Genomic DNA, 20,308 nt, shown 5'->3' with positions numbered 1-20,308 from the left:
GGGTAGGTTGGAACATTGCTGGAGTTGCGTCGCGCTTGCGACGCAACTTCAGCACTGCGCCAACCTTACGCCATCGGATGCGTCACGCATCTGTTTATTCCTCCGCCATGATTGTAAATGCGACGCATCATGTGTGGCGCAAGGGTAAACTTGCGTGACGCATCATTCCTGGCCCATCCTTGCTGATTTGCAGGGATGCGCCAGGAAACATAAATCTGCCCCTTAGAATCTAGGTGGCTAGTCGGTGATGGAGGGTGAAACCAATGATGTACATACAGATAACTGTGGCTATTTCCTTGCATCCTGTGATTGTTACAGCAAACAACAGATGGACGGAATGCAGGGTCAAGACTGACTTGCATATGGCTGGGTCCAAACTTGAACGGCATGGTAAGCAAAAAAACGATGGATTTAGGCCCAGATCGCTGTACTGGGGTGAACGTATGACATTTTTCTGCATTCTGTCCATCAACTGTTGTGTTTGCATTTGTCACCCCGAGTGGGACGGGTATGCCCATAAGTGGGTCCTGTGCTTTTAATGCCACTGGAGTCAAGCTATCCTGGCTGATGAGGGGTGTAACCCCAAACCGGTCCAAGGATGCTTGTTTCCAGTCCAGGGAGGACCTGGCCTGGCAGTTCGGGCTGGACTGTTCCAATGAGGCACAGGGTCAAGACTGATTTGCATATGGCTGGGTTCAAACCGGAGCGGCATGGTGAACAAAAAAACGATGGATTTAGGCCCAGATCTCTGTACTGGGGTGAATGTATGACATTGTTCTGCATTCTGTCCATCAACTGTTGTTTTTGTGATTGTTACAGCCGTTGATATTTGGTATTGTATTAATGTGTCAATAAATAAAGCTATAAAAAAAATCTCAAAGCGGGATTTGAGTATTGAAATAAAAATAATCAATGCCCTCCTTGACCATGGGAAGTTTCCTTTCATGGTGAGGGCGGCATTGAGAACTTTTCAATACCCCTCACTGCCAGGTTTCTCCTGTTAGTGACACTCAATGAAAATTGACTGTATGTCTGTTCATCAAAACCAAGTGGTCTGACATATAGCCAAACCACTGATGGCCCTTACTCTGTCGGGCCGTCAGAGGGGTTTGACCAAGACAACCCTTACTCTGCCAGGCCCTTAATGGAGTTTGACCGTTGTCAAATGATGTCCACCCAACCCTAAACCTGGAGGGCGAATCATTATATGGGTGCGAGGGAATGTTTATTATGGAGTTTCCTCTCCGCCAACATATAAATTAGGTAGTAGTGACTCAGTCGCGTGTATGTCACTGTACAGGATATTTAAGCAAACTCGCGGTCCTCTGCAATGTCTCCGAGGAATTGTGTGAGAGATTTTTCTGTTCGAATTTTGAAAAAAATCACTAAAATGCTCTTATATTCGCCAATTCTATATGTTTCTTTATTTATGGTGATCTATTCCCGTCAAGCTTTGTCAAAGGTGGACACGCCCAATGTAGTGTGGTACGGTCAAATGAAGCAATGTTTGGGAACCCACCAAGTGGGTTAAAAGACCCCTCACACACCAACCTGGTTGGTGTCATGCTTCATCATTGGGGCCCCAACCGGGTGGCCGAATGCCTCCCGGTTGTGCTGCGACGCCTGACTACAGCGGAGCTGGTGTAGTGCAAAAATGTGATGTGGTGATAATTTAAAAAATACCGCTGAGAATCCTTGCCATTGGAAGATTTATTATTGGCGGCTCAGGGTATTGGTTAAAAAGATATGTGATGCAACTAAATGGAGAAATAATTATCTGGTAGTTGGCTATGTGGTGGGTCTACATGTTTCAGCTCACGAATAAAAGTAATGAGGAGCTTTCATCAGGACCAGTGTGAAGTGAGTGGCAAAAGGTGAAGTGCCACGTGGTGAAAAAAATTAATTAAAAATATGAGTTACCTACACACTCGCTAAGGTGTGTGGAACGCGGTGTCAACACATTAGCGGACACTGTGGCGCAAACCTGTGGAAGAAAAACAAGACAGCACACAATACACATGAGAAATCAACATTGGTGCACTGGATGGCAGGCAACATACAAATAGGTTTAATGTGCTGTGAATAATCAAACCTGTCTTCAATGAGCGTACCGTGGGTGACACACATACATATGAAGTGTATCATGCTGCTATGCAAAAGAGCGGAGGCAAGACCATTAGGAATGCTAGGTAATACGTAAAACGTTCTGTGGACTAGGGGTGCCAAGTGGTAGATACCGCGGCACTACATAGGACTACAAGTGAAAGTCACACGAACAGCGCCAAGTGATTCTGCTGGCAATGGTTGCGGAACCTCTGAATGAGGTATGTATACAGTGAGAGGCCCAGAATGCGCTAAAAGTGAGGGGCTGAATGTAGCCTCCAAGCGCTAAAGAAGAGTGATGGGCACAGGCTCGATAAAACAATGCGCAAAATAGCAGGGGGAAAGGATAATTACACTATGGCTGAGTGAAGGCGCTGTGCAGGAAGCGGGAGGGGGGCGCTTCTTACAACAGAACTGTTGGTAAAAGAAACAACAAGATTAGAGAGCGAGGCTGGCAGGAAGGAGACGGTATCCTGCTAGAGCGAATACGAGACACCTTACTTGGTTGTGAAGCTACCATCGCCTTGCACCTACTGTGGCCTCCCGAAGTCCCGGATGCTGACGGACCCCGGGGGGAGAGGAGATTAAATAGGGAGGAGCGCCATTGTATACGTGCGTTCGTGCTGGCAAGCTAGGGCGTTACTGTCTAAAACGCGCATGCGTGTAGGAGTAGCGTGATGATGGCGCGCATGCGCGAAAGGGCTGGCAAGCTAGTTCGTTACTGCGTGAAGCGCGCATGCGTGTGGAAGTAGCGTGATGATAGCGCGCATGCGCGAAAGGGCGCCAGAGGTTAGGGAGAATAGCCAGCGTCTAGCGAGCATGTTTGAAGGAATCAAACGCGGGTGTTGTAAGAGGAACCCAGGGTTACTGGGAGAGCCCACACAGGGTGCGAGCCTGGTTGGCAATAGAAAAGGCAATACTATTCAGTGCCCGGGATGGGGCGCGGGAGGTGGCAAATGCATCCCTGGACAGCCGTGGAGTGGGAGCCAGGGCCTAGGCGAAAATAGGGGGTCTAAGATGGCCAGATGAGCCAGAATGGGAACAAAACGTGGCGAAGCCTATGGATAAAGGCTTAGTGGAGAGGTCCCAGGTTGTCAGGACTTTCTTAGGCAGTTCCAAGGGATATTATCGTTCAAGCCAGTGATGTGGCTCGAAAGACGATATATCCATCTTTGTTCCTGTTCTAGGAGGCGAGTCTGAATGTTGGGAATGTTGTTGTCCAAGGCTTCAAGTATCACCCATCTCATGTCGTTAGTCGTGTGGCCTTTTTCCAGGAAGTGGTTTGTCATTTTAGTGGTGTTTTTCTTGCAGCGTATGGTGCTGCGGTGCTCACAGATACGGGTTTTAACTTTGCGAGTGGTCATCCCAATGTAGGTCAGATTACACGGACATGTGATGCGGTATACAACATTCTCTGTGTTGCAGTTGGTGTGTTTTCGTAACTCCCATGTCTTCCACGAAAACACACCAACTGCAACACAGAGAATGTTGTATACCGCATCACATGTCCGTGTAATCTGACCTACATTGGGATGACCACTCGCAAAGTTAAAACCCGTATCTGTGAGCACCGCAGCACCATACGCTGCAAGAAAAACACCACTAAAATGACAAACCACTTCCTGGAAAAAGGCCACACGACTAACGACATGAGATGGGTGATACTTGAAGCCTTGGACAACAACATTCCCAACATTCAGACTCGCCTCCTAGAACAGGAACAAAGATGGATATATCGTCTTTCGAGCCACATCACTGGCTTGAACGATAATATCCCTTGGAACTGCCTAAGAAAGTCCTGACAACCTGGGACCTCTCCACTAAGCCTTTATCCATAGGCTTCGCCACGTTTTGTTCCCATTCTGGCTCATCTGGCCATCTTAGACCCTCTATTTTCGCCTAGGCCCTGGCTCCCACTCCACGGCTGTCCAGGGATGCATTTGCCACCTCCCGCGCCCCATCCCGGGCACTGAATAGTATTGCCTTTTCTATTGCCAACCAGGCTCGCACCCTGTGTGGGCTCTCCCAGTAACCCTGGGTTCCTCTTACAACACCCGCGTTTGATTCCTTCAAACATGCTCGCTAGACGCTGGCTATTCTCCCTAACCTCTGGCGCCCTTTCGCGCATGCGCGCTATCATCACGCTACTTCCACACGCATGCGCGCTTCACGCAGTAACGAACTAGCTTGCCAGCCCTTTCGCGCATGCGCGCCATCATCACGCTACTCCTACACGCATGCGCGTTTTAGACAGTAACGCCCTAGCTTGCCAGCACGAACGCACGTATACAATGGCGCTCCTCCCTATTTAATCTCCTCTCCCCCCGGGGTCCGTCAGCATCCGGGACTTCGGGAGGCCACAGTAGGTGCAAGGCGATGGTAGCTTCACAACCAAGTAAGGTGTCTCGTATTCGCTCTAGCAGGATACCGTCTCCTTCCTGCCAGCCTCGCTCTCTAATCTTGTTGTTTCTTTTACCAACAGTTCTGTTGTAAGAAGCGCCCCCCTCCCGCTTCCTGCACAGCGCCTTCACTCAGCCATAGTGTAATTATCCTTTCCCCCTGCTATTTTGCGCATTGTTTTATCGAGCCTGTGCCCATCACTCTTCTTTAGCGCTTGGAGGCTACATTCAGCCCCTCACTTTTAGCGCATTCTGGGCCTCTCACTGTATACATACCTCATTCAGAGGTTCCGCAACCATTGCCAGCAGAATCACTTGGCGCTGTTCGTGTGACTTTCACTTGTAGTCCTATGTAGTGCCGCGGTATCTACCACTTGGCACCCCTAGTCCACAGAACGTTTTACGTATTACCTAGCATTCCTAATGGTCTTGCCTCCGCTCTTTTGCATAGCAGCATGATACACTTCATATGTATGTGTGTCACCCACGGTACGCTCATTGAAGACAGGTTTGATTATTCACAGCACATTAAACCTATTTGTATGTTGCCTGCCATCCAGTGCACCAATGTTGATTTCTCATGTGTATTGTGTGCTGTCTTGTTTTTCTTCCACAGGTTTGCGCCACAGTGTCCGCTAATGTGTTGACACCGCGTTCCACACACCTTAGCGAGTGTGTAGGTAACTCATATTTTTAATTAATTTTTTTCACCACGTGGCACTTCACCTTTTGCCACTCACTTCACACTGGTCCTGATGAAAGCTCCTCATTACTTTTATTCGTGAGCTGAAACATGTAGACCCACCACATAGCCAACTACCAGATAATTATTTCTCCATTTAGTTGCATCACATATCTTTTTAACCAATACCCTGAGCCGCCAATAATAAATCTTCCAATGGCAAGGATTCTCAGCGGTATTTTTTAAATTATCACCACATCACATTTTTGCACTACACCAGCTCCGCTGTAGTCAGGCGTCGCAGCACAACCGGGAGGCATTCGGCCACCCGGTTGGGGCCCCAATGATGAAGCATGACACCAACCAGGTTGGTGTGTGAGGGGTCTTTTAACCCACTTGGTGGGTTCCCAAACATTGCTTCATTTGACCGTACCACACTACATTGGGCGTGTCCACCTTTGACAAAGCTTATCTAAATCCAGGGGATACGGACACAACCCCCCCTAGTTGTCCCTAGCTCTCCCTTTTGTTCTTGATAGATCTATTCCCGTCCCCATTTCTTCTCCTTTCCTCCTTTTCTTTTGTTCTGTCTTATATTCTATACATGTCTTAAGGTCTATCAATTTTGTGAGTATGGTTTCTTATATCTGCTTCCTTACCTCGGAAATTGATCTAGAATTACATTCAGCTTTGGACATTGCTGACAGTCTGAAGCCGTACTGTTGAAATATGTGTTCTGTCTCTTTCCATATAGAATCTATGTTTGTTCTGCAGTTTACGCATTTTGCTTGGATTTTGAGAGAAAGGACCTCCTACGAGAAATGTAGCGGCGTATTATCAAGCGGCAGCGATATTTATCACTGGCCGCGCTTAGTGTGAGATTTGTTATCGCCGGAAATTATCGCCATGCTAGCGCTGTATTAACAATGCATAGCGCAATGGCGATAATTATTCCAGCGACAGCTGTGTTTTCCATGGAACATTGTTGGTTTTCCAGCGATGTTCCATGGAAAATGGCGATAACCTTGCTGATACGACCCTGTGGTCGTATCAGCAGAATCCACGCCAATGCAAAGTATAGGCAAGTCAGCATTTTGGCAGACGTTAGTTTTTGGTGAAAACCGTGGTTTTCGCCCAACACTAACGTCTGCTACAATGCGTGGGCCTCCTTGAAAATATCGCGATGTGCATATCAGCGATAATTTAAAAGCAGTACTGCCCAGTGACGCCCACTTTGCATCTCATTAGAGATGCAAATCGAGGCGTCGGGAACACGGGTGCTAACAGGCGCTAATGCATCTTAGCACCCGCTTGTAAATAGGGGGATAGTTTTATCTCCGCTTTTAAGCCAAAAAAGATAAGCCCCTTGATGATATGCCCCCGAATATCTGAATATCAGTACTAGAGGTGCTGTACTCGGAATGCTTCAAAAACTCTGTGCATGTTTGTCAATTTCAAATGCAATCATCTTTGAAAATTATTTTCTGAATTTGTAATTAAAAAAGGCAGCTGGGCTGGACCCCAAGCAGCTGAATCACAGCTGAATCTACCCCTCGCCCTTCAGGGCTGACCATAATGTACCACTATCTGCAAAAGTAAAGGAGGCTATCTTCTCACAAATACCATAGCAGGCAAAATCTGTCTGTGCTGGGCAAGGTTTGTTTCTTCAACAGACCGTTGCATACACTGCTGCAGGACTCCTAGTCCTACTCGCCGCCGCCTCTTCGACTCCTCCGTTTGATGTAGTAATGCTCCCGCTAATAATAATAATGCAGACGAATATACCAAGCACGTTGGTCTATAGTTACAGGCTCACCTGGCCCCTGTTATTGCGACAAAGCTGATTACTTTTAGCAGCATTCGTCTACATATTACAGGTGCAAGTCTTATCAAGTAAAAATCGTTCCAATATATTTCTGCAGGTTATGGTTCAAAAGTCCATGGGGCATATTATCAGGACACATATCACCGCTTTTCCAGCACATAGCGCCGAAAAAGCGGCGATGTTAATATCGCATAATCATCAAGGCGGCGCTAACATGCATTAGCGCATGTTAGCTGCCGTTTTCCGAACGCCTCGCCTTGCATCGCTAATGAGATGCAAAGTAGGCGTTCCTCACATAATATCCTTGTAAAACATCGCTAACACAGCATCGATGGATGCCCCAGATCTGCGAAGCGACGATAAAAGTTGCGAAAATGCCCCTTAACGCTGGATTTTTACTCCTGCTACATTTTCTACTTAGCTATCTGTGAGATGGGAGGTGGATTGCAAAGCTAGGTCCACACCTGCCTATCATCAAGGATTTTGTGATCGCAGGATAATTATCGCTGCTTTTCACACGTTAATGCAGGTTCACACCCTCTGTCGCTGGATTTCACATCGCCTCGGTGAAAGGCGTTGATAATACGCCGCTAACCTGGCGCAGGAATCCAGCAATAGACGGTGACTAATGTAAAACGCGCTAAGCGCCATTTGCGATAATCATCGTATGTCCTTGCTAATATGCCCCCATGTTCTAGAAAATGTTCAGTACCCCTTTGTTAGATATGGCGTTGCAGGGGTAGTTCTACTACTCCCACACGCTGAGAATTCAATCTTGACGAACTCCTGGTCCGGTGAATTACATCCCAGGCTCTAGAAAGAGAGGCCTTTCGAAGTGGGACGTCCTGCACTCTCTGATTGGACTGAAGAAATAGCGACAACACAAAGAATGGAGGGGCATATCAGCAAGGGCCTGCGATAATTATCGCTAAGCGTGCTTAGCGCGAGGATAATTATCGCCGGCTACCACTGGATTTTATCGCAGAGATAGCATGCTATCAGCAACGCTTATCTCCAATGCGATAAAAATCCAAGCGCTAGCTCCAAAATATGCGATTATCGCTGGAAATCCAGCGATTATCGCACAAACATAGGCGATAGCTTGTTGATAGGGCAGGGCAGACTCAGCCATAATAATCCCCTTCCATTGGATATCATGGCTAACTCAGATGGAAAGCAGGAGTAAGAAAAGTAGCGATAAGCACGGTTAGTGCTACTTTTCTCATCGCTATGCAGGTTAGCGTGCAGCTTGATAAATGGAGAAATGTCTGTCAGCGACATTTCTCACGTTATCTTAGTCAGGAACGCCCACTTTGCATCTCATTAGAGATGCAAAGCTGGGCGTTAAGGGAAAGGGCGCTAAGGCATGGGAACACGTGTTAGTGTATCCTTGCTGATAGTGCAATAAAATTATCTCCGCTTTTCATCCGAAAACGGACGCTAAAGGGGCGAATATTTTATTTCGGGACCTTGATGATATGCCCCGGAGAAGTCATTTCTCACAGGACACGATGTTCCATGTGAGGAGAAGTGGTTCTCGTGGAAGAATTGTTTTTCACTGAAATCTATTGGAGAATGTTGATCTTCTCCTCAGCCCTGTTGGTTTAGGTGGTATTGAGGACTGTGGGTTGCGCAAAGAAAACCCCCACACAGCGCCGCGGAATAAATCAAGGGATCGGTCCATTTGAGATGGGCTGCTCTGCAGGACAGTCCTACACAGAGAACTCTACGCAGGAAGCTCGACTGCCAAAAGTGTGGACAGGCAGGAACCTGCTACTTGAATCTATTCATTCATCTAGTCTAGTTAGGGTCATTAGATAGCATTGCGTCACCAAGAGGCGTCAAGGTGCGTTAGAGGAAGGGGTGCGCCTAAACATAGCAGACGTGAAATAGCAAAGCTCCGGCCTCCAATGCCCGGTGATCCTGACCACATCCATGAGCCAGGGGTTGGAGATTGTGCCGGTGATCTGTGGCACTGACCGCCCCATCTTTAGAGTCACTGCCAGCGATCAGCGTATTCATTGGGTGAGGCTTGCCCTATAGGACTGGACAGAGTGGGTGACGCACCAGAGATGCTGAGATCGAGTGGCCCTGAGCTTGGGTGAGCCTTGAACCCAGAGAGGACCCTGAACAGGACTTCCCAGGGTTGAGAGAAAGGCGTGGTGGTCCTGCAGAGACTGATGCGGCTTGGGGGCGAATGGCTGCCTCCGAGCGAGCCTCGGGACGGGATTGTGCCTGACCCGTCACCTGCTTACTGGGAACTTGAACCGAGGGGAGGCTCTCCTGTGGCTCAGCTGATTAGATTGCGGCACACCTAGAAACGGAAGATCCTTGCGGCAGTGCGGGTCTCACTGCGGGACCTTCTCCTCACCCTGAAATGATGACCATCTGTAACCACTCAACTGCACCCCACTGGGAACCACCATCTTGGAGGTGTGTCCCCTCTCAAGCTCTTGTGTCGTCCATTCTGGTTCACCGGGGATACCCCACTTGTCTGCAGGTGTAAGCCTGACTTTTATTTGACTGCTCAGCCCGATCAACGGGTACATTGGGAGCCTGGGGGGCAGCCGAGCACCGCGAGGTCTGCCGCCCGGGCAGGTTGGGAGGGGGGAGAGGGGGGCGTGGCCGAACGGCCATTTTGTAGTAAATTGGGCTACATTTGAGGGATAGCCCAAATGTAGCCCAAATCCAGGGACAGTAGCCCAAGGGGTATATAAGTAAAACGCGCGATATCCCAGCCACCATTTTAGACTTGGTGACCTGGTGGCTGGGTGCGCTAGTTTAAAAGTTTTTCCCACCCTCCCTCCACATGGTTTGTGGGGTTTAGGGGTCCTGGTACTGGGGGTGTTGGGGTTGCATTTTTGCGGGTTTGGGGCAGCATTTGTTGGAACAGGTACATAGGGGCGTTTGGATGTATTGTCGCTTGGAGCAGGTGCAAGCGGGGTGGTTGACAGTTGGCCGGGATTGGCTAGAGTTTGTTGTTAGAGTTTTGGTAATGTGGGTCCAGGGACAGGTAAAGGGTAGACAGGTTGGATAAGTTTAGATTAGAGGTTTGATAGTTACAGTTGCATTAAAGGCAGGTAGGGGTTACGGTCAGGGGAGTTCGGGAGTTGGGAAAGGCTACATGGTGTAGGATTGGGTTATATGTTGGTTAGGAATGTTATGTTGTATTTTTGGGGGATGGGGGAAATGATGGGGGGATCGTAGGGGTGGGGGGAAAACACAAGGGGTCAGGAGGTTATTAGAGGCGTTAGTTTTGTAAGGCAGTGGCCAAGGAGTTAAAATTGTGATATGCACCTGTTTCAATAAAGCGGCCTTTTTCACACACAATAAAGTGTTTGGTGTCGGATTGCCCCCCTCTCCCCCCTTAATCTCCCAAGCCACACTGTTACTGTAGCCGTGAATGAATGTCCCTGGCTGCTTCAACACAGACCCTCACTGACAGCTAGCGATTCGGACCTAGGACGGCTTGTGCGGCCATGCGCTGCCCGCGGCCGGGGAGTCCCAGTGCAGGCCAGGCACCACCAGTACAGGGGCGGGAACTGCTCCGCCTCATCTCCTCAGAGATATTTGGCCTATCATGTCATCATTACACAAGGGCACTGTGACCAAGAGGACCGTCACACACTTTACTGAACTTGAAGCCGTGTCGAGCATCTCAGATCCCTTCTAATTCATCATAGGCGCATGCACCTGATGGAAAACAGCACCAATGGGAGAACAAGACAGGTACAACTGGAGGACTCCGCGGCACTCCGGAGAAGTCAGACACCAGACCCATGGCCCTACAATGGCGGCTCCACGTGACTCAGGAGAAGTCAGACACCAGACCCAAGGGCCCTACAATGGCAGACCCGACCCATTAGATCACGTTCTTGAAGCCTTTGAGAATGCAGAGCATCCCTGGAGTCCAGAAGGGACAGCTATAGCGACTGATCTCAATCTGATAAGAAAGGACCTCAAAGCTGGCGGATAGCATATGTATGGTCTACAAAGATAGGGCAGACACAAAATATGTGCAACTTCAAGAACATATTTGTATTGGTATAATGTTTATTACTGCGGTTGGTGGCCACTTACGTCACTGAACACGTAATAGAGGTGATGACCCACTTGGCGCTGATGAGAGTCCCACCACAGATATGCCATCCATCCATCTCCTGCAAATACAAACAGAATACAGGGAGCTTCAACACCACATCTAAAGGCAATCCTAGTGTAGTAGATAATACCTGCTCATCACCCCCTCCATGATCTGTTGGTCACAAGACAGGTTTGGTGGGACAACATTCCTTCATCGAGGCAGCTATATATAAGATGGTTTCTTCAAGGCGCAGCTATCAATGCGCACTGACTGAAAGGATAAGCTTAAGGTTTGGCTTATGTTTCATAAATGAATTATTAATAAAACAACGCACAATGGTGAGAGCTGGTGTATTTATGTAGGTCTATGACTGCAGCATTTACAGCATAATTATGGATTTCCCACATTTGCCACATAATTTGTCAAGTAATTCTCAGAATTTGTAGATTTCACTGAAAGTGTTGTTCCCCTCACATATCGATGAAAAGAATAGTGCCACACAATATGCCATATAATTTGCATTTCTTGCCACAAATTCTAAATGAACCTGCTGTACAATGTGGTCCTGTTTTGTTGCACTGTAGCCCTGACTACGAAGATATCGAAGCTATTTCACTGGTGCTTGTGACATGTAGGTGTTATCATAATAATGACAGACCCAAAACCGTCAGCGCTGTCCATTGATTAATCAACCTTTCCTTAATAATAGGTAATTAAAACCTGAACCTTAGCATTCTAATCAGGGTGATTGTTAGCTGTATCTTTCAACAACCTCCCCTCCTATAAACACAAAGGTATTTTTAGAGATATTATATTTATATCATTTTTTCTGTTCTTTTTTCCAAAGACAAGTTAACAGTGTAGTCTAATATTTCTCGTACTGTTTGGAAAAAAACACATTCAACACGCTAAATGTCCTTCGACACATATGCAGTATTTAAAAATCCATGAAGGGTAATATTTAATGTGGCTCTACATTGGTAGCCCCTGGTTCTGGTGACACTGGCGCGCCCCTGAGCCGATTCTGGAATGTATCTGTGAGGCACCCAGCAGAGTTTCCACGAGTCATATACCTACTGTGGTGACGTAGCCTTACTGCTGCACGCAGCAGAGTTTCCACGAGTCATGTACCTACTGTGGTGACGTAGCCTTACTGCTGCACGCAGCAGAGTTTCACAAGTCATGTACCTACTGTGGTGACGTAGCCTTACTGCTGCATGCAGCAGAGTTTCACAAGTCATGTACCTACTGTGGTGACGTAGCCTTACTGCTGCACCCAGCAGAGTTTCCACGAGTCATGTACCTACTGTGGTGACGTAGCCTCACTGCTGCACCCAGCAGAGTTTCCACGAGTCATGTACCCACTGTGGTGACGTAGCCTTACTGCTGCACCCAGCAGAGTTTCCACGAGTCATACACCTACTGTGGTGATGTAGCCTTACTGCTGCATGCAGCAGAGTTTCACACGTCATGTACCTACTGTGGTGATGTAGCCTTACTGCTGCATGCAGCAGAGTTTCACATGTCATGTACCTACTGTGGTGACGTAGCCTTACTGCTGCATGCAGCAGAGTTTCACATGTCATGTACCTACTGTGGTGATGTAGCCTTACTGTTGCATGCAGCAGAGTTTCACATGTCATGTACCTACTGTGGTGACGTAGCCTTACTGCTGCACCCAGCAGTGTTTCTACGAGTCATGAACCTACTGTGGTGACGTAGCCTTACTGCTGCATGCAGCAGAGTTTCACAAGTCATGTACCTACTGTGGTGACGTAGTCTTACTGCTGCACCCAGCAGTGTTTCCACGAGTCATGAACCTACTGTGGTGACGTAGACTTACTGCTGCATTCAGCAGAGTTTCCACGAGTCATGTACCTACTGTGGTGACGTAGCCTTACTGCTGCACGCAGCAGAGTTTCCACGAGTCATGTACCTACTGTGGTGACGTAGCCTTACTGCTGCACCCAGCAGTGTTTCCACGAGTCATGAACCTACTGTGGTGACGTAGACTTACTGCTGCATGCAGCAGAGTTTCCACGAGTCATGTACCTACTGTGGTGACTTAGCCTTACTGCTGCACGCAGCAGAGTTTCCACGAGTCATGTACCTACTGTGGTGACGTAGCCTTACTGCTGCACCCAGCAGTGTTTCCACAAGTCATGTACCTACTGTGGTGACGTAGCCTTACTGCTGCACGCAGCAGAGTTTCCACGAGTCATGTACCTACTGTGGTGACGTAGCCTTACTGCTGCACCCAGCAGTGTTTCCACGAGTCATGAACCTACTGTGGTGACGTAGACTTACTGCTGCATGCAGCAGAGTTTCCACGAGTCATGTACCTACTGTGGTGACGTAGCCTTACTGCTGCACGCAGCAGAGTTTCCACGAGCCATGTACCTACTGTGGTGACGTAGCCTTACTGCTGCACCCACCAGTGTTTCCACAAGTCATGTACCTACTGTGGTGATGTAGCCTTACTGCTGCACCCAGCAGTGTTTCCACAAGTCATGTACCTACTGTGGTGACGTAGCCTTACTGCTGCACGCAGCAGAGTTTCCACGAGTCATGTACCTACTGTGGTGACGTAGCCTTACTGCTGCACCCAGCAGTGTTTCCACGAGTCATGAACCTACTGTGGTGACGTAGACTTACTGCTGCATGCAGCAGAGTTTCCACGAGTCATGTACCTACTGTGGTGACGTAGCCTTACTGCTGCACGCAGCAGAGTTTCCACGAGTCATGTACCTACTGTGGTGACGTAGCCTTACTGCTGCACCCAGCAGTGTTTCCACAAGTCATGTACCTACTGTGGTGACGTAGCCTTACTGCTGCACGCAGCAGAGTTTCCACGAGTCATGTACCTACTGTGGTGACGTAGCCTTACTGCTGCACCCAGCAGTGTTTCCACGAGTCATGAACCTACTGTGGTGACGTAGACTTACTGCTGCATGCAGCAGAGTTTCCACGAGTCATGTACCTACTGTGGTGACGTAGCCTTACTGCTGCACGCAGCAGAGTTTCCACGAGCCATGTACCTACTGTGGTGACGTAGCCTTACTGCTGCACCCACCAGTGTTTCCACAAGTCATGTACCTACTGTGGTGATGTAGCCTTACTGCTGCATGCAGCAGAGTTTCCATAAGTCATGTACCTACTGTGGTGACGTAGCCTTACTGCTGCACCCAGCAGTGTTTCCACAAGTCATGTACCTACTGTGGTGACGTAGGCTTACTGCTGCATGCAGCAGAGTTTCACAAGTTATGTACCTACTGTGGTGACGTAGCCTTACTGCTGCATGCAGCAGTGTTTCCACGAGTCATGTACCTACTGTGGTGACGTAGCCTTACTGCTGCATGCAGCAGTGTTTCCACGAGTCATGTACCTACTGTGGTGATGTAGCCTTACTGCTGCATGCAGCAGAGTTTCCACGAGTCATGTACCTACTGTGGTGACGTAGCCTTACTGCTGCACCCAGCAGAGTTTCCACAAGTCATGTACCTACTGTGGTGACGTAGCCTTACTGCTGCACCCAGCAGAGTTTCCACAAGTCATGTACCTACTGTGGTGACGTAGCCTTACTGCTGCACGCAGCAGAGTTTCCACAAGTCATGTACCTACTGTGGTGACGTAGCCTTACTGCTGCATGCAGCAGAGTTTCCACGAGTCATGTACCTACTGTGGTGACGCAGCCTTAAAGCTGCTTGCAGCAGAGTTTCCACGAGTCATGTACCTACTGTGGTGACATAGCCTTACTGCTGCATGCAGCAGAGTTTCCACGAGTCATGTACCTACTGTGGTGACGTAGCCTTACTGCTGCACGCAGCAGAGTTTCCACAAGTCATGTACCTACTGTGGTGACGTAGCCTTACTGCTGCATGCAGCAGAGTTTCCACGAGTCATGTACCTACAGTGGTGACGTAGCCTTACTGCTGCATGCAGCAGAGTTTCCACGAGTCATGTACCTACTGTGGTGACGTAGCCTTACTGCTGCATGCAGCAGTGTTTCCACGAGTCATGTACCTACTGTGGTGATGCAGCCTTACTGCTGCTAGAGGGAGAGAGCAAGAGGAGATCTCTCTGCAGCCGGAACATTTCAAACATTTTAAAAACCACATATGTGACCCCAAGGATGGGGAAAGTGCCTGGAACCTGCCCAGATCCTCATGGGTACAAGACCAGAGGCTGCAGTGCCTGTAAACCCACCAGAGGAGGTCATCCCAGTCTGGTGCCTGCATTGGCACAACCTGACCAAAGCCAGACCCACCTAATCGGGGCTAGGTGTGTGCCTGCCAAGAAGTCTGCAATGTCAGTGGGACAGCCGGGGAGGCAGGTGAGGCTGCACAGTCAATGTGTCAGGAAGAGGCCCGTGTATGCAGCAGCCATGCCGGACCCAGCTAGTTGGACTGGAGCCTGTGGGCCACAAATAGGGCTACTGCGGCCAGGGCCATGGCTGGGGCCTGGAGGGCATGAACAAAGGGGCCACCCTTTAAGACTAGAGGAACAGTGGACTCAATACCACAGCAATGCTGACGGGAAGCAGTGTCGGCACTTAGGGCAAGAGACTGTGGCGTGAATGACCAGTAAAGGCCCGCTGGTGCTTCCAGGGAGACAAAGTGCGATAAACAGAGCACAGTGGGAGCCTCCCCTGAGGCCAGCCATTGCTGCTTTCAGCAGGAAATGTTAGGGACGCCAATAGACATTCACTAAGTTCCATAACTCCCCACTACAAGCGTTGCAAAGGTTGCCTGCGAGTGAGTTTGCATGGTGTTACCACCATGGGAAAATCTGGTGTGAGGCAAGCGAAACCGCAGTTTAACACGAGGAACTACGGGGCATATCAGCAACACTTTGAGATAACTATCGCAAAGCGTGCTTAGCGCTCATTTTTTTAACGCCGGCTATCGCAGGTTTTTATCGCGGCGATATCACGTTATTAGCAACGCGTATCTCCAAGGCGAGTAAAAATTCCTGCGATAGCGGGGAAATCACTGTTTTGCAGGGAACATTGCTGGTTTTCCAGAAATGTTCCTTGCAAAATGGCGATAACCTTGCTGATACGACCCTGTGGTCGTATCAGCATAATCCACCCCCTATGTTAGGGATGGCTAAGTCAGGATTTTAGCAGACGTTAAATTTTGGCGAAAACCGCAGCAAAAAGAACTGCAGCCTTCACATTTAATCAAATCTTTTACCAGTGGTTGATTGGTTCTACACTGCAGCCTTCACATTTAATCAAATCTTTAACCAGTGGTTGATTGGTTCTACACTGCAGCCTTCACATTTAATCAAATCTTTAACCAGTGGTTGATTGGTTCTACACTGCAGCCTTCACATTTAATCAAATCTTTAACCAGTGGTTGATTGGTTCTACACTGCAGCCTTCACATTTAATCAAATCTTTAACCAGTGGTTGATTGGTTCTACACTGCAGCCTTCACATTTAATCAAATCTTTTACCAGTGGTTGATTGGTTCTACACTGCAGCCTTCACATTTAATCAAATCTTTTACCAGTGGTTAATTGGTTCTACACTGCAGCCTTCACATTTAATCAAATCTTTTACCAGTGGTTGATTGGTTCGACACTGCAGCCTTCAAATTTAATCAAATCTTTTACCAGTGGTTGATTGGTTCTACACTGCAGCCTTCACATTTAATCAAATCTTTTACCAGTGGTTGATTGGTTCTACACTGCAGCCTTCACATTTAATCAAATCTTTAACCAGTGGTTGATTGGTTCTACACTGCAGCCTTCACATTTAATCAAATCTTTTACCAGTGGTTAATTGGTTCTACACTGCAGCCTTCACATTTAATCAAATCTTTTACCAGTGGTTGATTGGTTCGACACTGCAGCCTTCAAATTTAATCAAATCTTTTACCAGTGGTTGATTGGTTCTACACTGCAGCCTTCACATTTAATCAAATCTTTTACCAGTGGTTGATTGGTTCTACACTGCAGCCTTCACATTTAATCAAATCTTTAACCAGTGGTTGATTGGTTCTACACTGCAGCCTTCACATTTAATCAAATCTTTAACCAGTGGTTGATTGGTTCTACACTGCAGCCTTCACATTTAATCAAATCTTTAACCAGTGGTTGATTGGTTCTACACTGCAGCCTTCACATTTAATCAAATCTTTAACCAGTGGTTGATTGGTTCTACACTGCAGCCTTCACATTTAATCAAATCTTTTACCAGTGGTTGATTGGTTCTACACTGCAGCCTTCACATTTAATCAAATCTTTTACCAGTGGTTAATTGGTTCTACACTGCAGCCTTCACATTTAATCAAATCTTTTACCAGTGGTTGATTGGTTCTACACTGCAGCCTTCAAATTTAATCAAATCTTTAACCAGTGGTTGATTGGTTCTACACTGCAGCCTTCACATTTAATCAAATCTTTTACCAGTGGTTGATTGGTTCGACACTGCAGCCTTCAAATTTAATCAAATCTTTAACCAGTGGTTGATTGATTCTACGCTGCAGCCTTCACATTTAATCAAATCTTTTACCAGTGGTTGATTGGTTCTACACTGCAGCCTTCACATTTAATCAAATCTTTAACCAGTGGTTGATTGATTCTACGCTGCAGCCTTCACGTTCATTCAACTCACCGCCGCATTAATGCGGACCGCCACCTGAGGGTCTGTATTCCTGACTTCACCCAAACTTAGGTTGTCTCCCACCCCTTACCTCACCCCGTCCTGAGGAAGACCCGCCTCCAGTGGATACAAACTACCCTCCAAGTTTGAATGGGGATCTTGGAGGGGGGGGGGGGGGTTAGGGTGAAAAATATCATCTTTTTCAGTTGAGCTATCTTCTAGCTGTGGGAGGAGATGAGGTCATCGGTGCTCTTTATTGTGACAGAGAAAGACGTCTGTTGTTCTTTAGATACAAAACGACAAGTAAAAGAGACAATGTCCAGGGCTGGTAGACGGAGAGGAGCGGTTTAAAGCTTTTAAAGCTGGATTAAGAGTAATGTATTGATAAGGAATAAATATCAAAAGAGAGACTGCACTAGTAAACAGAAAGACAAACTAATCAAGCAGACAAACGCCCCTCTCCTGAGTATCATAAGTAAGCAATGGGAGGGTAATCCAGACTGCTGAACCCCTGGGGTGCAAGTGGGATCCCACACCTTCAGGGGGACCCCATTCCACCCAGGGTCAGTAAATATCTGAGATATGGGCGAGTTAGGAGCCCCTCATCACATTCTGCAAGGGAGGGAGATATCATTTTGTGTTCTGCCACCAGTTCCCCCCTATGCCCCCAGAGAGTCTTGAATTACTTTCCTGCTTCAGTCTTCACAGATGTGTCCGGCGGAAGCTCTTCTGGATATTCACTGTCCTATAGGTCGCTCGTGGTCTTCTGCTATCACACGGGGTCCTCCTCGCAGTCTGTGAATGTTCATCGGCTCTACTGAGGAATGCTTTGTATGTGCAAGGTGTGTTTAGGGTGTGAATGCCATCAATGTGGAACATGGGTGCTTCTCAAGGGTTTTGCTAAAAGGAACACACAAATCCTATTCCCTTCGCCTCGCTTCCATGTCCACGTCCTCTCAGTGTGCGCATTTAGTATCTTTTTAAACTGAGACAGAATGAAACGCCTTCCTTGGGGTGCTCTCTGGCTGCCAAGTGGATGGCAGATGTTGTACATTTTAATCGAAATTTGCCTAAGACAACACTCTACATACTTCAAGTTGGGATCATGGATGGGAATTCCCTGAAGGGCCAGGGGTGGAGGTGGCAGCGTTCATGCCTTGTCTCCTGATCAGAGAGAAAGATGATCGAGTTTGTCATCATCGAAAGGCGCGGGGACCCTTCGCCCTGGACTTTGAATGAAGGGCCTCCCATCTCGCCACAAAGGATCCCATCATTGTGTCTGATCTCAGGCAGTTGGGAAAGCTCGCCACAGTCATGCAGTGTTGAAGTGTTGTCCTCACTTACCGAGGGCAGCGCTGACCAGGGCCAGGGAGCAGAGCAGAGTGAGGGCAGCCATGGCTCTGGGAGCTTCACTCAGAAGCTGAGCTGCGCCTATATAAGGCCGGGAGGCCCGATGCAAATGAAGTGATCGAAAGATCTGCTCTGCTGTGACCATGACTGTGCGCGAGGTTTATGCCAATGGAAAGTTAAACAAACCCTATGAGAAACGAAGATGGCATTTGGCATTTAGAATCATGTATAGGAGCAGGTGCATTTCTATGAACAGATGCCAAGAATGTTATCAGAGTGTTGGTTTGCATTGGCACCGCACCAGCGTTTTATACAGCCTCACGGGGAATTCATGATGTTTGATGTGTATGAAGGAGGCGCGTCAAGGCTGTGCATTCAGAGACTGCTGTGAAGCATCACACCTGTGTAGGCGCCCCCTGCATACATTCAAGCCCCTCACAGGTGCTGTGCAAGGGTTCAATGACGTCAAGGCGTCCTCAAGCAACAACAGATCCCTCAGCTCCTTTCAGGCTGGACAGAAGTCCAGACAAAGAAAGAGCCGTCCGTGGAAGGCTGGTGTCTCAGTCGCCAGAGGATGTACAGATATCAGCTGACATGTGACTCATATCTAAGCACAAAGGGCACCCAGCATAGACACTGTGTCACCATTACTGTCCTCTAGGGACCGGTTTAAGAGTGTTCATTTCGCATTTAGCCCTCTGATAATAAAGCTTATCTCCAGAAATACCATGCAGTGGTCTTGGTTCCCAGGTCCGGCTTGTATGGCATGGCGGTGACATCATTACCGCAGAAAGGGACTCTGTTAGACCACGGTCCCCAGCCCAGTAGGAAAGACCAAGCCCCACACTTCCATCATGAGTGCCAAGGCGGTGGCACACGGTGACTCCCCACTAAAGGCTGCCAGTACTTCCAGTGGGGCACAGGGCACCAGGAGAGCTTCTACTGCTAAGGGTGTGTACTCCTGCAGATGCGTGTGAATGCCATTGTCACGCATCTCGCGTTCCCAAACCAAAGCCAGGCATCTCAGGCTCTGCTCCATAGCTAGGCTGACTCCATAGGGACGTATGGGTGACCGCCCCAGCCTTCTCGCCAGAGTAGGTAGCGCCTCACGCTACTGTCGACAATAGGTGTAGGAGCTATATCGATCTCAGGGATCGCCGTCCTGGATAGAATGCGTAAAAGAGATGCTGCTTGCATAGAAAGTAGATCTTTTCCGGATTTCTGAAGAGACAAGCTTATTCCTCGTATTCTTTGC

General features: G+C 48.2%; 1 protein-coding gene across 1 annotated transcript in view; it reads right to left on the bottom strand.

The window, feature by feature from the left end:
• The window catches only part of LOC146813608 (chymotrypsinogen B-like), a 77,240-nt gene extending 57,193 nt beyond the window's left edge, over positions 1-20,047 (bottom strand). The window contains exons 1-3 of the mRNA XM_085609096.1: positions 19,961-20,047; positions 19,048-19,110; positions 11,090-11,169 (exon numbers count right to left, since the gene is read on the bottom strand). Coding sequence (XP_085465222.1) covers positions 11,090-11,169; positions 19,048-19,110; positions 19,961-20,047 — 230 coding nt within the window. The remainder of the gene's footprint in view (positions 1-11,089; positions 11,170-19,047; positions 19,111-19,960) is intronic.
• Positions 20,048-20,308: the final 261 nt, after the last annotated feature.

This window comes from Triturus cristatus, chromosome 6, assembly GCF_964204655.1.
Source record: "Triturus cristatus chromosome 6, aTriCri1.1, whole genome shotgun sequence".
NCBI classification, from domain to species: Eukaryota; Metazoa; Chordata; class Amphibia; order Caudata; family Salamandridae; genus Triturus; species Triturus cristatus.
The sequence above is the reverse complement of the archived record's forward strand: the minus strand, read 5'-3'. Positions and strand labels throughout refer to the sequence as shown.